We start from the raw sequence: 16,480 nt of genomic DNA on the forward strand, positions 1-16,480 counted from the left end.
CTAGCTTACTCTCCTGGCTTCTGGTTTCATGAAGCTCCCCGGGAGGCGTTTTCCTTCTTCATCTCCAATGGACTCTCCGCTTTGTGGTGCTGCAGCATTCTCTGCTCTCTCGGAATCTCTCATTCTCCTCTTTTATAGGACTTCAGAAACTAATCAAGACCCACTCAAATGGGTGGAGACATGTCATCCCCTAATCCAGTTTAACAACCACTCTTGACTAAATCACATCATCCAGGGAGATAATCTCATTACAGTTTCAAACATACAGTATTGAATAGAGATTATTCTACCTTTATGAAATGGGATTTATATTAAAACATGGCTTTTCTTAGGGGGCATACTTCCTTTCAAACCAGCACACCCACAGAGAGATTTTATTGAACAGGGTTTCTTTTTGGGGTGATGAAAATGTTGTGGTGGTGCTTGCAATTAGATAGTGGTGCTTGCTGCATAGCTTTTTACACTTAAAAGAGGTGAATTTTAATAGTATGTGAATTGTATCTCAATAAAAAGTATACATTGAAAATGTCTCCTCTAAAGAATAAAAGCAAAACAAAACAATAAAAAAACTAATAGAAACCCATTTGTATGGCTTGATTCTTCTTAGTAAAATGATAGCTTGAGACAAATGGAAATTTGTAACACCTCATGTAAACTATGCAGGGTTTAGCAATTACTTTCATGATAAACTTTGAGCATTTTTAAAATATGTAGGTCAGTGGTTCTCAAAGAGTATTCCAGGGACTCCTGGGGGTCCATCAAGAACTCTTTTTTCTAAATACATACCTATGATAGGCAAATTTTCTTCCTGTACTTCAGTCAAAAGAATATATAGCAACAGCTTGAATGCAGAAGCAGATGTGAGAATCCAACTGCCTTCTATTAAACCAGACATCAAAGGGGTTTTGAAAAAAACGTAAAACAAAACTACACTTCCCTGTAATTTTTTTGGAAAATACAACTCTTTTTCATTAAAATGTTATCTTAATGTTAATGGGTTATTGTTTAAAATCAATTATGAAATTAAAAATTCTTAGTTCTAATCTCTGATATGGTAAATATCAGTATCTATAAACTACATAAACAAAACCCCTTTAAAGTTCTCAATAATTCAGAGTGTAAGGGAGTCCTGAGACCAAAAAGTTTGAGAACCATTGATAGAAAAACAAGCCTCTCAGCTGGAAATTCTGATTTAGGAAGTCCCAATTAAGACCCAGGAGTATGTATTTTTAGAGAATTATTCCAGTGCTTATCAGGGAAATTTGGGAAATACTGAGACAAGTATAAAGGAGTTCGGATGTTAGGAATTAGTATGATTAGCTATGATGAATGTCAGACAGAATAAAGGTTGGATAAATAAAAATATTGTCAAGCAGAAAGGAGCTAATTTATTTGAGGTTAAAAGACTACATTTGTAGTGGAGCCATCTGATAACTCAATTTTCGACAGATTTTCTAGCAATATTGGAAATCCAACAACAGCAAAAAAAAAAAAAAAAAACAGAAAAAGTGGTGAGATATTTGGTCATTTTAAACTACATATCAGTGGGGCTTTGGGTAAGGGTTCTCTAGGTGACCCTGTGCTAGATATGTATATGAGATTCATTGCTTCATTGATTATACATTGAGAAAGATTTGTCCTGGGTTTATATCAGGGGAGAGTTCTGGGACCCACTGGGTGTAGGCTTAATAGCCTAAGGGGAAAAACTATAGGATATAGAGTTAGGTGTGGTTAGGATGCTATGATGGGCTTTGGAAACTTACAACATTTATAACAGGTGGAACACAGGGAAATTAGAAACTAATAGGGCAAGCGTATACCTGCTATCAATGAATTATACATTGTCTACTATGCAGCACATTAAAGGGGACCGACATGAGTTCCAGAGGGCCTGACTATAAGAAGAGAATTGAACATAGGAAGATTTTGGATAAGTGGGACTTGTATGACACTGTCTAGTCATGGTGCGGTTATGGGATCCTGGAGAAGGGAGGGCCCTGGGGCTCTAGGATGCACTAACCAAAATACAATTAAAAGTTGGTTGTAGGCTAAGAAATTGCATTGGTTTGTTTCATACCAGGTACACTAGAAGATGGAGTGTCTGGAAAGGTCTTCTAGTTGATATTTTTAATAAGAGAACAGCATTTTTATGGTCCTGGCTATCTTATGTAACATTTTGCTTTCTGGTACCTGTCCTTTGTAAAACAATGAAATCATTCTCATAGAGGAGGGGATGTAGAAATCTATGTGTTCATTCAGAAATATGTCTTCAAATTAATACTTGTGCTGGTTTGAAAGGATGTATGGACCCTAGAAAAGCCATGTTTTAATCTAAGTCCCATTTTGCAATGGCAGAATAATCCCTATTCAATACTGTATGTTTGAATGTGTAATTAGATCATCTCCCTGGAGATGTAACCCAATCAAGAGTGGTTGTAAAACTGGATTAGGTGACGATATATCTCCACCCATTTGGGTGGGTCTTGATTGGTTTACAGGATTCCTATAAAACAGGAAACATTTTGGAGAATGAAAGAGATTCAGAAAGAGCGGAACAGAACGACATAGCCACAAGAAGCAGAGAGTCCACCAGCCAGCGACCTTTGGAGATGAAGAAGGAAATGTCTCCTGGGGAGCTTCATGAAACAGGAAGCCAGGAGAAGCAGCTAGCAGATGATGCCGTGTTCACCATGTGCCCTTCCAGATGAGAGAGAAACCCTGAACTTCACTGACCTTCTTGAATCGAGGTACCTTTCCCTGGATGCCTTAGATTGTACATTTCTATAGACTTGTTTTAATCGGGACATCTTCTCAGCCTTAGAACTATAAACTAGCAACTTATTAAATTCCCCTTTTTAAAAGCCATTTCATTTCTGGTATATTGCATTTTGGCAGCTAGCAAACTAGAACAATACTATTAATAAGTAATGATAATAGCTACCATTTATTGAGTACTTATTATGTGACAGATACTGTGCTAAGCATTTTACAATTTGTATACATTATCTTATTTAATCTTCACAGCAACAACCCTTGAGGTAGGGACTATGATCATGTCCATTTTATTGGTGAGAATCCTGTGCTGACTACAATTGAGCCATATGATTTTTTTTAGTTAAAAATTTTTTTTTAATCATACTAAGTTTTTCCTACCTCTGGAATTTCACACATTCCTGTTCCCTCCCACCTGTAAAGCTATTCCTCCCTTTCAGTCCCCTCCTACTCTTCATCCTTCAGAGTTCCCACTAAGCATCCCTTTTTCAGGAATTCTTCCCTAATCCCCTTAATAGGTGGTATCTTCCTGATACACAGCCTTCCTTATAAGCACCTTGTACTTTTTTTTTTACAGCACTTATTATAATTTAAAATTATATGTAGATTTACTTGATTATATCTATCATCTCCATTAGACCACATCACAAGGTCAGGAATTCTGTCTTATTTACTATTATATCTCTAGAGCCTAAAGCATTAATAAATGCCCAATAATTATTTGCTGAATGAATGAATGGATTTGTTTAGGGTCAAAAACTTAGTAAGTAAAAGGAATCAGGATTTTAAACTATGATGGCTTGATTCCAGGGCCTGAAGAACATGTTATTTGAATTTATTTTGCTCCATTGCAAATGACAAAGACCAGGGATTATCTCTTACCTTGTCTGGGAATTGGAAAGAGATGCAGAGGGAAATGTAGCCTAGGCTGGGATGACGGTGTGGAAAGCAGCTATTGAAGGTTAAGGAGACACTTAGGTATTTCTGCAATTGCCATTTAGAGCACTAGAATAGAGACCTAATTGGAGATTTTTTTTTTCCCCTCTCATTTTCTGTTGAGAATAGAGAGCTCCAGGAATGACTAAGTTATGTTCTGATTCTTCTAATGAGAAAGGGAATTTGATACTGATGGTGAAAGAATCTTGAGAGGTTCTCTCATCTTGGACCTCCTTTTCCCTACCTCTTCCATTCTTCTCTGATAGATTCCAGTTCCTGAAATGCTTGGGAAAGGCAGTAGCTCCACCTGCTCCAGAGGGAAGGAAAGCAGTCCCTCTTCAGGAGGAGGAAGGCTGGACCTAACCCATGTGATCCGTGGCCCACTAAAGCCCTGAGCCTGATGGATTTCTGACTACATAGCCAGGGATCAGGCAGCTGAGCAGTGCAGTGACTCAGAGGTAATCTCTTTCCAGGCCCAGGGAGCCTTCCATGGACCTTTAAAGATCTTGTGAACTCCAAGTTAGGAACCTGTGGTCTACAGTATTTTTCTTGGTCTGAGATAGCAGTTGGATAACATTTTTAGGGGTTATATATTCTTTCTCAAAACACTGTTGCTGTTCAGGAGGATTCCAGGGGTCCCATGGAGTGTCTAGTTGGTAAACTAATGCCACATCTTACCATCTTTGAGGCGCTCAGAACTGAAAGACACTTTATCTAGTATCCTCTCTGTTCCCTCTAAAAGATGCAATATCCCTGTCAAGTGGTTGTCTAGCCTCTGCTTGAGCACTTCCAGTGACAGGAAACCAACTTCCCCTAGACCCACTCTAGTTTGTCATTGTGCCTATTTAAATACACTTCGAAGTTAAAGCTTCAGATGATGCTATGTAATACATTTGTTCTCTTTAGCCCAGCATTTTTATCATATGTGTATTTGCTAAATAAGGCATTTATGTCTTTGTACATTCATTCATTTACTCATTCATTCCTTCAACAAACTGTTCCTGCATTTACCAGATATTTCCTGAGTGCCTGTTTTGTTTCAGGAACATCCTAAACACTGAGAGCGGATGCAAAGATGAATAAGAAGAATGATCTCTGTGTATGTTTTCATAAAAATCAGAGCTCCAGAGTTCATTATTCTATAATTCTCTCTAATTTGGCACAAAACTCATTACTACTTAGCACTTTGGGGATATGGCTATCAATTAGCCACGGTTTGATCTAGTGGTGCTAGGTCATACTTCTCACATTTCCATTTCTAGAATTTCTTTCCAATCTTTCTGAAAATGAGGACAGCTGCCCATTGCCATTTTCTGTCCACATGCCCCATTCATTGTTATTCTTCAAAGTTTAACATAAAGAGTACTTCCCCAGTGAGCTACTCCTCCACCCTGGGACTCTACACCATTTTACTAGTCTTCTGCCCTTTACTTATACCCAGAGGAAAAAGGAAAAGACTGACCCTGGGATTTGGAGTCTTTCCCTTTTCCATTACAGTGGTGATTTCCTCGTAAATCTTGCCCTGCTGTATGGTGCTTATAACCTTGCCAAGCCCATGTCAAGTGCCCCACTAAATTAACTCTGGCCCCACTCACAGGGAAGTGCCAGCTGCCCATTGGTTAAAGCAGATCTCATTTATCTCATGAGCTCTCAAAAGTGGTGGCTCTGTATGCTGGTTTGAAAGGATGTATGTCCCCTAGAAAAGCCATGTTTTTATCTAAATCCCATATCACAAAGGCAGAATAATCCCTATTCAATACCGTATGTTTGAAACTGTAATCAGATCATGTCCCTGGAGATGTGATTTAATCAAGAATGGTTGTTAAGATGGATTAGGTGACAACATATCTCCACCCATTTGGGTGGTCTTGATAAGTTTCTGGAGTCCTATAAAACAGGAAACATTTTGGAGAAAGCGATTCAGAGGCAGCAGAGCAGAATGACATAGCCATGAGAAGCAGAGTCCACCAGTCAGTGACCTTTGGAGATGAAGAAGGAAAATGCCTCCCGGGGAGCTCCATGAAACAGGAGAAGTTAGCAGATGATGCCATGTTCACCACATGCCCTTCCAGATGAGACAGAAACTCTGGATGTGTTCCCCATGTGCCTTCTCACTTGAGAACTTCATAGGCCTTCTTAAACCAAGGTATCTTTCCCTGGATGCCTTTGATTGGACATTTCTATAGACTTGTTTTAATTGGGACATTTTCTTGGCCTTAGAACTGTAAACTAGCAACTTATTAAATTCCACTTTTTTAAAAGCCATTCTGTTTCTGGTATATTGCATTCCAGCAGCTAGCAAACCAGAACACTCTGTATCAAGAGTTGTAAGAATTTCGGCTTTTAAAATAAAGGTATGGTTACTGATTATATATGTAGAATGGAATGATCATATGGTAAGAATGTTTGTGTTTGTATGTTGGTGTTTAATAAAAAAATGTAGGGAGAAAAATAAAGGTATGCTGCTCGTTTAAACTGTCATTAAAAATGTAATGCAGCTGATTTTTATTCTTTTCCCAGGGGCCTCTAGGGGCAGTCTACCTTCCTTGCAGTCCACCTTCCTTGCTATCAATCTCTTTGCCTCTCCAAATTCTATTGGTTTTTATAGTCAGGCATTACCCCTCTCAGGAAACTTTCCTTAATTACCCTATCTCTGCCTTGATGGTTCCATTGATCAGCACTCTAATTCAAGATTACACAAACCATGTAATTTAGCACTTTTAATCATACACTCTTATTTGCTATCTCGTGTGCATTCTCATATGTGTGGCTTCTTTCTTGGGTACTTAGATTTGGGCGAGATTTTATTGAATTTTTGGTCTTGATTTTTAAGTGAGCTGGTGCTTGCTTAAGCAGTTTGTTCCAACTATACAGTTAGTTGAAAGGATATGTGATGTGATTGAGGAACACCAGGAAGAACCATCCCAAACTCAAACTCTTCTCCCACTAATCCTTCCTGGTGCCTGAACAGTCAATAAGACTTTTATTCCTTTGGTTCTTATCTCCTGACAACATTTGCTACCTATGAAAATGCAAATAACCTTGTACTCTGTGCCAGTAAGTATCATTAAAGAGACCAACATACCTTAGAGGCTGCTCTGGGGAACAGGGAGACTCAGGAATGTCATCTCTACTTCAGTAGAGCCTCCATTCTCTTGTTTTACGGACTGAAAGTATTCTAAAACTTGATTTATAAGCCAGTCTCCTTTAAAAGAAAAATTTACCTATCCCTTTAGAGGTATCATTATCATACTTTATCATGCATTAGAATTCCCTAGAGAGCTTGTTAACCAACAGATTGCTGGGCCTACTCCAGAATTTTTGGTTTGGTAGGTCTAAGGTAGGCCAAATAATTTGTATCTCTAACCGGTTCTCAGGTGATACTGCTGGTAAACGGACCATGTACTCTGAGAACCACTGCTTTAGGGGAACATATTGACAGCTGCTCAAAATTCTCTAGTGGAAGCCCTGGCAGGGCATTGGAAGAAAAAGGAAGAAGAAGGAGAAGGAGGGAAGAGTGGGAGAATGTCTCCCGAAACAGTGTTGACTAGTTCAAAAACTCAACCTTCCTAATGATTATTGTTTATTTTAAATCCCTTTATCTTCATATCTAAAGTAACTAGCCACTAATTAGGGTTTCTAACCTTAGGATTTGGGGCCCTAACCAAGTCCCAAAGGAGGGTTTCTCTATACCTAGTCTTGAGCATAAATGCAAGATTCAGTAAGAGCTCTTGTTCCAGGGCTTCTTGAGGTGTTGATTCACTACTAAGAATAGTCACAGAACTGGAAAGAACCACCAGTACTTCAGATAGGGTGCCTGGATAATATTGATATACAGGATTATGGAGCTGTCTGGTATAGGCAGTGTGATGTCTACATCGAGAAATTCTAATCAGTTGGAGAGAAAGAAGCTAACTAACCTTCTAATCCTATTAAATGTACAAAGCAATAGAATTAGACAGTGGTTTACAATATAAAGATAATTTTATTGCTAATAAAAGCCTTTAATAACTCATTGTATCCTATTTCAGTAGGACCTTATTCTTTCTGATGAAAATCCAGTCATAGCATCTCTCATTAAAAATAAAATTATTTTGAAATAAATAAATATATAAAATAAATAGCATATACATTTCATAAATAGTTTGTCCTTATGCACAGTATCCATTCTTACATTTTACATTTTAATATCATCTTCTTACAACCTACCCCATCTCCCATTTCCACTGGCAGGAAAACTGCATATTAGGACAGATGAGAAATCAGCAGAGCCAATGCAGGGATCGCTCACAGCAGGGCTGCAGCCCCAAGGATTTTCTCAATGAGACTTTTTCAATGCTTTGTAGTAGCATCTATGGCATATTCCTTGGTCCTTAATTTACTCATTGTCAAGGTATTTGGGTAGATTGTGGGCAAGGCACCCCTGGCCCTGGGCAGGGGACCACATTCTTTCTCATACCACCCCAGGAGAAAGAATATGAGTAAAGAAAAAAGTATATACAAGATTCCCTCTGGTCCCCACCCCTGAGTCCCTCCCCAAAATAACCCAATCTGGATATACACTTTGAAAAATGAGGGAACAGTTGCATTGAATTGAACAGTAAGTGCTTCTCTGTTATCTAAATTGATAGGAAGGAAGGATTGAAAAGCTATGAGTATATTGCTTGCAGAAACAACATGGCCCCAGAGTTCATGGGTCACAGAGGTCATACTAGGGGTCCATTACCTATAGCGGAAGAGGTCTCTGGACATGGAGGGCAACTTAGAAGGATCTACTGGCCTGGGTAAAAAGTGAGTGAATTTCTGGTGTCGTTTAGTCCTGTATCCCTCCCGGGGTGAGCCGTCTTTATTCAGGGCAACATAATACTGTCTCTCCGAATCCGAGTGTTTGTACAAGGTGGAGGCATAGGTGTTGTACCAGTTTTCTTCAAACTGTTCCCGGAAAACACATTCACGTGTGAGTTTCTTCTGTGAGGGTAAGAAAATAAAGCAGAGCCCATTATGTGACTATTTCTCCCATCCCAGCTTGCTAGTGGAGAAACCCTAAAATAGCAATAGCATATTGATATTAGAAAATTCCAGTCCTATCTCCCAATCCTACCAAACTTTCTTCTTTCAAAGAGCTCAAAAACACTCCTGTCTGTATCTCCTTCACCCTGTTCCATGAACCATATAGGAATGTTTTAGGTGAGATCTTTCCTGAAGGCAGGGGATTGGAGAAGGTGGCCTCACCTGGCTCTTTGAGCCTAAGATTTTCTGCTATGGCCACCCAGTGCTCCACTGACACCCACTGAGCTTTCTCCCTACTTGGGGCTAATGATGTTCAAATCCATTGCGATTATAGTCAACCATGTTAATTGATAGGCAAAGGCCTCAGATCTATATAAAGCTCCAAAGGAGATGAGCTGTGATTTCTACTAATGAAGTGTCTCAAACCTATCAGTTAGAAAGCTCAGTAAAAGATCTTGAAAAGCTTCTCCAATCTGGCGACTTCAAACTGGCAGCTCTTGGGTCTCTTGCCTCTATCCCTTCTTCTCACACTTGATCTGGCTGCCATACTACTTGCTGAGATTGCCAATACTAAGTGCTGGAGATAGGCCTATCTCTTAGGTGTCAGGGAAAAATGTGCTCTGATTTCATGGGGTACAGGCAACCAGAAAGATGCAATGTAACTCAAAAACCAAAGCCAGGGATTGGAATTCCCTGAAAGGGTTAAGGTCAAAGTCACTCACCATTCCCCTGCAATGGGCTAGCTTCCAGAACAGAGAAAATGCACTGCAGCCAGCTCAGTCCTAGCTGGGGGCTTAGGCTGACCCTGGAGCCCTCACTCTACATTTGCTTGTTTCATTGGACCACTGGCATTCAGCTGAAGCACACTGGAAATCAAGGACTGCATTGTTTTACTCAGAATCCTTAGAAGACTAGCTCTTCCACTGCCTATTTTGTACCTGCTATTCTGCTACTTCTCTGAACACCCATCACAATTCAAATGTACTCCTTGGGAACCTCAAACCCTGAACATCTACTGATACAACACAGCTTACTATTATCATCAGACTAGCTCGCCTTCTAATGGAAAAGGCAAAAGCGAGTAGATTCCAGAAAAGATTATATTTTGATGGGAGCTAAATGAATGAAGGTATTATGTAGCAAGGACTTGGGCCACCAGGGAGTGACTAGAAGACACTAATCCTTTACAGTTGACTAAAGTGATTTCAAGGGCTAGATAAATGTTTTTATAACTTTGCCTTACACTGTCCAAACACTAGTGGTAATAGCCTCCAATGAAAAGAAAACCTTAAACTTACCGACCCATATAGTTCTCCTCTCTCATTCATTCCTAAGTACAGGCCAGAGTCCACTCCTCGGATGCTGATCAGCCCTACAGCCAGGCTGATAAACTCCAGGATTCCTAAAGCAAAAAGGGGAATGCCATTTCCATTACTGACATTAAGCTAAAAGGTGAAATGAGCTACCAGTCACTTTTCTCCAAATGGAGGCTAGCCCTGTGTGTTTTTGGTGAATTACCTGATGAAATCATCTTTTAAAACAAGGATGGAACTTTAGAGAAAGCACTTAGTATCTCTGGGCCTAAGTTTTTGCACATATAAAATGGATCGAGACCATCTCTGCCTCCATTCAGCACTCGGAGGCATATTATAAAGAGACTGTGAGAAGGCCACGGCTACAAAAACGCCTTAATTACAAGGTACTATGCTGTCAAATGCCACCCCATTTCAAGAAATGGAAGAGCAGCTTTCTAAGTGGAAGAATGAGGCCAGGTTTTGGTATTTTTCTCAAAGCTATCTCCCGCCTCCCTAGAGCCTGCAACTTTACCTTGCTGTCCTCTAGGCTGAACTTACTTTGTACCCTCTCAGCTCCCATACTTTTAAAGTCACATGAGGCTATTGACTGCCAAAGGCCACACAGGTCACTCGTTAAGTTCGTTCTCTCTGCTTATGGTAGGAGGCAAAACTTGGCTTGGTGAGCGCTTTCCCCTAAAAATTGTTTTCGGTCCTTACAGCCCTAGATTGACAAGCTGGTCATTCTCCCTTCTCTCTTGAGCATTTTAAGTTTATTCAGGATTAAAAATGGGCCTGGTAATATCTAGCCTTGATATTGATTTGAGATGTTGCAACTTTAAGGGGAAAGAAAAAATTCAGAAATGTACCTAGAGTTGACAATATTAGAGCTGAGAATTGGAAAACATTTCCATTTATCTAGTAGCAGTAGGCAAAAAAAGGAAACCAAATTCTGAGAGAGAAAAAGGACCCAAAGTTGAAAGCTTGGGGTAGGGAAGCCTTAAAATTTTTGTTCCACCTATATTACATGAATATAGACATAATGATCACTTAGATTACTCTTTGATATTCCTACCTCGATCCAGTTGTCAACATACAGACCAAAATTTGATACAACTGGCTCAAAAAGGCATCAAAAGATTTAAAATGAGCTTATATTTGGCTGTCTTGATAAAAAAAATGGGATTCTTAAAATTCATACTAACAATATTCTATGAAATCTACATACAGAGAGTGGGGCTGATTCCTTAAAGATAAAACATTTAAGTGGTTAATTTTGAAATCAGTTTCAGAAGTTGAAGCAAAACCGAGGAGCCCCAGTAACTCAGGCTGGTGGTTTGGTGTTCAGACATGCGGCTTTGGGAGCATGTGTTTCCATGGTCCACTTGGATCTGTTTGAAAAATGTAAGGTTCTTTTGCTGCCATTGTGTAGAACACTCAGGGTGCGATCCTTGGTCTTCAGTGCTGAAATCCTTCAAGTTGTTTTTTTTTCTCATTCTGGTTGTTACTAACTCTCAGAGTACAAAGAAAGGAGTTTTGGGAAAAGAGATTGACACAAGATGATAGGATTTAATGGACCAAAATCTTTAGTTGCAACTCATAACGTCTGAGTTTTGTTCTTCCCTATTTAACATTCTAATAAATGACTTAGAGGAGAACTGCTTATCCTATTTCTAGAAGAAATAAGGCTGAGAGAGATGACACAATCAAGATACAAAGAGATTTCAGAAGGATGGAAAAATAAGATTTGGTTAAAATAAATGTACAGTCCTATGCTTGGGTCACCCCCCCCAAAAAAATTATCCAAGATTTTTGTGTTTGGGGTCTTATGGGTGGCAGGGTAAACCTCAAGTGCAGACAGTTGAGCTAATCATACCCCTAAAAGTATGGCCCATTATCATAATTTGTCTGTGCAAGGGCTGTTATCTATCTATTTTCTTTTATCTCTATACCCTGCTCACTTCCTCCTCTCTACTTCATGCAATTATGCATATTTCCTTGAAAATGTGTACTCTTATTTTGGGTTTCTGTGCATCTTTATCATACAGAAGTCTTCCTATCTTTGGAATGGGAGAGATGTGGCTTAGCAAAACAGAACAATGACTTAAGGGATTTAATTGAATAAGGTAAGCCCAGTATGAGTGATTAGTGGGATGGAAATTATTAAAAAGCTATTGTAAAAAAAATAGAAAAAGGGAAAAATGAATGTGATCAAAAGCTGCATTAATAAAGGTCAAGTAACTAGCATAAAGGAGGGGATTACCCCACACTGCTCTGCCTTGATTAGAACACACTGAGAGTACTATGTTTATCAGCTTCCCTTAAGAGAAGGGTATGGAAAAACAGGAGCATGTTCAAAAGAGAGTGGCCAGTATAGCAAGGAAACCAAAAACCAAGTCATGATTCACTTTGAGTGCTAAATTTTGAGGAATTCCAACCTGGTGGAGCCTTTAGATCTTTGCTTTTCCTAGGCAGATTACCTTCTACCTTTAAGTTTTATTCCCATCAGTTTCTAAGTATCTCATACCTCTGACCACCCTGAGCTCAAAGTAGCAGAGGTTAGCTTGTGATTTCACCAAGACCTGGTGTGAGAACAAATCATTAAATCCAAGAGGTGTGGCCAATTGAGTCACCACAGTTTTTCTCCAACTCTCTTATCCCTGAAGCCAAAGGACAGATCATACAGGAAGTCACTTGTGTTGTGTCCAGTAACAAGGGTCTCCAACAGTTGGAATCATCCTGCCCAGCTGTCTTCGGGTATCATTTTTCTTTGCCAACTTTCCTAATTAGCTGGATTCAAACTGTGGGAACCCAGCAGCACATGATGATGGAACAGATATTCATAAACCTAAACCTGAATCCCAGCCAGCCTGAAGAGGGAGAAAAGACAAGCTATTTCCATATTTTCCCAGCTACAGCTGGAGAAGGGTGTTAACAACAAAGTGTTGAGGCAAAGTAAGTAGACGAATTGTCCTCAGTGCTTTCAACCTCTTTAAGGTCCAGGACCTCTCCTGTACTTTGTCTCATATTAACTGACTGCCTCAGGCTTTGGCCTTTTCTAGACAATGTCCAGTCTCTGCTTTCATACCTCTCTTCCCTTGGGCTCAAACAAAATTGATCTGTCCTGGGCCCCACTGCTTCGGAACCTAGCTAGATGAATGCCTAATGTGTCATTTAATCTGGTTCCATAACTTGTCTGAACTCCTTCGACCATCATTTCAGACCTTTAGGGCCAAGACGGTGCTGCTTTGGCATCTTGCCAAATAAGAACCAGCTTGTGCAAAAACCACAGCAGTTGCATGAGCCTTCTCCATCTGACCTGGTGGGAGGCTTCTCCTCCAGTCTGCCTTCCCATCTCTGCTCTGCCAGCCCACAGGTGCGTCTTAGGAATGTCAGTATGCCTGTGAACCTCATGTAAACTCCACCAGCCAGGTAGAGATTGAAATACTCCTGGCCTCAGATTGCAGATGCGAAGTGTGTGTATGTGTGTGTATGTGGAGTGGGGGGTGGGGGGTGGGGGGTGGGGAGCAGATGCTGTGCCAACAGGCTATTATTTGGAGTCAGGGCTGCTCTTGGACTCAGCCTGACTCGTTTTGAACACATGGATTCCAGGGTAATCCTTGGGGGCCCTGCTCTCCAATTACAACAAATAGCTATTTACTTTACATGGCCTTTGGAGACTACCTCCTCCCCCCAAGCAGAAATCTATAATATTTTATATCTTTAGTCTGGCCTACTTTACCCTGCTGGAATGTTGACTGCTAAAGCACTTATGGAATGTTAAAGTTTCGATTTATTGAATATCCTGGCTGATTAGCTGAAATGCAGAGGGAGGAGAGAGTTAGCAAACTCAAAGGCCACCTCTTTCTTTGCCAAAAGTTAAACTGAGAAAGAGTGTGCATTTAAAAATTGTCAGGGGAGGTTACAAAGAGACAGCTTTGACCAGTTATCATTTCCTTTAGGGGAAATACATGGAACTGCCAGGAAGTTAGGGAAGGAGGAAAGGGAAAAGGTGATACAGAGGTGGTAGCAAGCAGTGTTTGGTCTTTTTTCGTTTGTTTCATTTTGTTTTGTTTTTGTTTCAAAGGAAAAACCAAAATGAAGCAGTCACTTAGGCAGCAGTGAAAACATCTCTTCCTCCTGCCAGTTTTATTTCCTTTGATTTCTCCTTAAACTTAACACTCTTAGCAGATCTGGGAGATGAAAAGAAATCAAGATGAGTCTTTAGGGAGGTAATTAAAGGCCACTTATCCCAAGAGCCTATTACTGATTTATGTTGACATTCTAGGTTATTGGGCTCAGCTTAGGAATGGAGTCAAACAAACATTTCGCTTCTGGAGCTGTGTTCATAGTTTCTCTACCCTTGCTACCCTCACACCCCCACTTCATCATTTCATGACTTTTCTTTTATATATCAGCAATGAGCTATCTTCAGGCCATTTGTGGGAGCCTTTGGGAGGTTCTGAGGCCAGGGTTAAAGTCCCCTTCCTTCTGAAGAGAAACAAAAGGAGACTGCAAAGTCACAAGCAATGAAAGGGAAAGAAGCCAAGGTAACACTTCCTCTCCTCCCACCCCACCTCATCGCTCTTTTGAGGACCTGCTACAAGGTCCATTGCACCCTCCCCAACCTACTGTACTCCAGCTCTGTGAGTGCATTTTTCCAAGATGACATAGACCTCATTAGGGTTTCTGCATGTTCCCAGCAAGGAAGGCCAACTCTGGCCCTTAGTTGTTTGCTAGGCTTGGCCCTGCCCAGGAACAGGCCTCTATATCCCCATTTTTAGTGTGCACTTCAGACTCGGCTCTAGCCAGGCATGGAGAATGGACTGGTTCAGGGAAAGTAGAAAAAGAAAGGAAGGGTGTCAGGAGTGAAGGTATGTAAAGCTATCACTGCACCTACATCATGGCTTAATGCAGAAGAGAATTAGGAAATTGAAAACAAAAATAGTCAAACTGCTGAGGAGTGAACACATTGGCTTAGAAACCTAATGATCTCCATCCCAGGTCAAAGTTTATATTAATTGTATAATTCTGTATGTGAAGCCGACAGCTGTGCCCTTTAAACAAGGTGCAGAGTGGTGGCAGAAACAGTCCTGGATTGAGGTTGGACGTTTCCTGTCCTGGGCCTAGGAGACACTTGTTTCTGGGGCTGACTGGGCCCAGAACAGCAGATCTTGCCATCTTCCCACTGAAGCAAGGAGTCCAGAGGTAGCTCCGGACAAAAAGCTGCCCCAGGGCTGCTGCCCTTGCACAGTAGAAACTGGGAGGCTTTCCTAGATTCCTCAATACCTAGCTCACGCCGTGCAGCCTGGATTGGCTCCCGCCCTGGTCAGACACCCCAAGGCAGGCAGGTGCTACGGCTGCCAGTCCTGCAGGCCAAGAGCGATTCCGGTGCAGAGAGCCTGCCCACCACACCCTTGGCCCATGCAGATTTCTGCTCCAGGCAATTGACAGCGACAACCCTGTTGCCCTCGAGGCTGGGCCCGCGCCGCAGCCGCGGTGCAGACCTTTTCGTAAAGGGTTCCCAATCCTCTCCCAGCTCCACCTGCTTCTGTCCAAGGCGCTGTGTTCAGTTCCCAGAACGAGCCCCTGGCTCCCTGAGGAGGGAGGGTGGGGTGGCGACAGGAGTGGCCACACCTCAAGGCCCCCCCGTCACCCCCTCCCCCCCGAAAGCGACCGACGGCTGGGCGCCAGGTGCCCTGATGCCGCGTGGCCCACGTCTGCACCGTCGGGTCCAGCACAACCCGCGCCCTCGGCGACCTCCCGCCTCGACGGCCGGGACCTCACGGTTCCAGGGGCGGTCCGCCAGCCCCACGCGGGAGCCCCAGGCCTTCGGCTGCCCACCGCGGTGTCTGCTCGCCTCCCGTCCCGCCCGGCTGCGTCCTCACCGAAGCGGCTGTGGTCGTGGCGGGTGCCGTGCACCGTGCCGTTGGGGAAGATCTCCAGGTGAAAACCAGTGCGGCAGTAGAGCTGGCGGCGCCGCAGAATCCCCTTCAGGTGGGCGAAGTCCGTGGGCGAGCCGCGCTGCAGCTTTCCCTCGATTTGGCCTAGGCGCTCGTTCAGGAAACCCGGGGAGTCGGCTAAGGGCACGTTCCCAAGAGACGAGGAAAAGCCATGAAGATCCCAGTCCAAGGAGGCGAAGACCCCCCCTACCTCCGCCATGGCGGGGCCGGAGGCGGCGCGGCCTGGGCTGGCTGTGCGGGGCGCGCGGGGGCCGAGCCCGGACCTCGGGGCGTGAACTGCTTCTAGCCGCGGCAAGCGCGGGCGATTCCGCGGCGCTCGCTCGCTGGCTGGCTCGCGGCGCGCTTTCCCGAGCTGCAGTCGCTGTCTGTTGGCGTCCAAGGAACTTCTCAGCGGCGGGTAGCGTGGGGCAGTGCGCTCCTGTCCTTGCTCTTAGTCAAAGTGCCGCGTCCCCTCCGCATCCATCTCCTCTGGTCTCTCATAGCTGGCTTGTCGAGCTATCAGATGCA

General features: G+C 42.4%; 1 protein-coding gene across 1 annotated transcript; it reads right to left on the minus strand.

Annotated features, from left to right (window-relative positions):
- Positions 1-8,396: 8,396 nt before the first annotated feature.
- FGF16 (fibroblast growth factor 16) lies at positions 8,397-16,172 on the minus strand. The gene is made up of 3 exons (XM_077146051.1): positions 15,899-16,172; positions 10,017-10,120; positions 8,397-8,676 (listed from the first exon to the last, which is right to left on the minus strand). The coding sequence occupies exons 1-3, from the start codon at positions 16,170-16,172 to the stop codon at positions 8,431-8,433; spliced, it is 624 nt and encodes a 207-aa protein (XP_077002166.1). The 3' UTR covers positions 8,397-8,430.
- Between the last annotated feature and the right edge of the window lie 308 nt (positions 16,173-16,480).

The sequence above is a fragment of the Tamandua tetradactyla genome, chromosome X (genome assembly GCF_023851605.1).
Source record: "Tamandua tetradactyla isolate mTamTet1 chromosome X, mTamTet1.pri, whole genome shotgun sequence".
Lineage (NCBI taxonomy): Eukaryota > Metazoa > Chordata > Mammalia > Pilosa > Myrmecophagidae > Tamandua > Tamandua tetradactyla.

Bases quoted from the DNA above. Each gene is read 5' to 3' on its own strand.
- FGF16 (XM_077146051.1), bottom strand. From the start codon at position 16,172: ATGGCGGAGGTAGGGGGGGTCTTCGCCTCCTTGGACTGGGATCTTCAT. The intron at 10,121-15,898 runs GTGAGGACGCAG...TTTTTGCTTTAG, and splicing joins CCACGACCACAGCCGCTTCG to GAATCCTGGAGTTTATCAGC. The intron at 8,677-10,016 runs GTAAGTTTAAGG...TTACCCTCACAG, and splicing joins GAGGAGAACTATATGGGTCG to AAGAAACTCACACGTGAATG.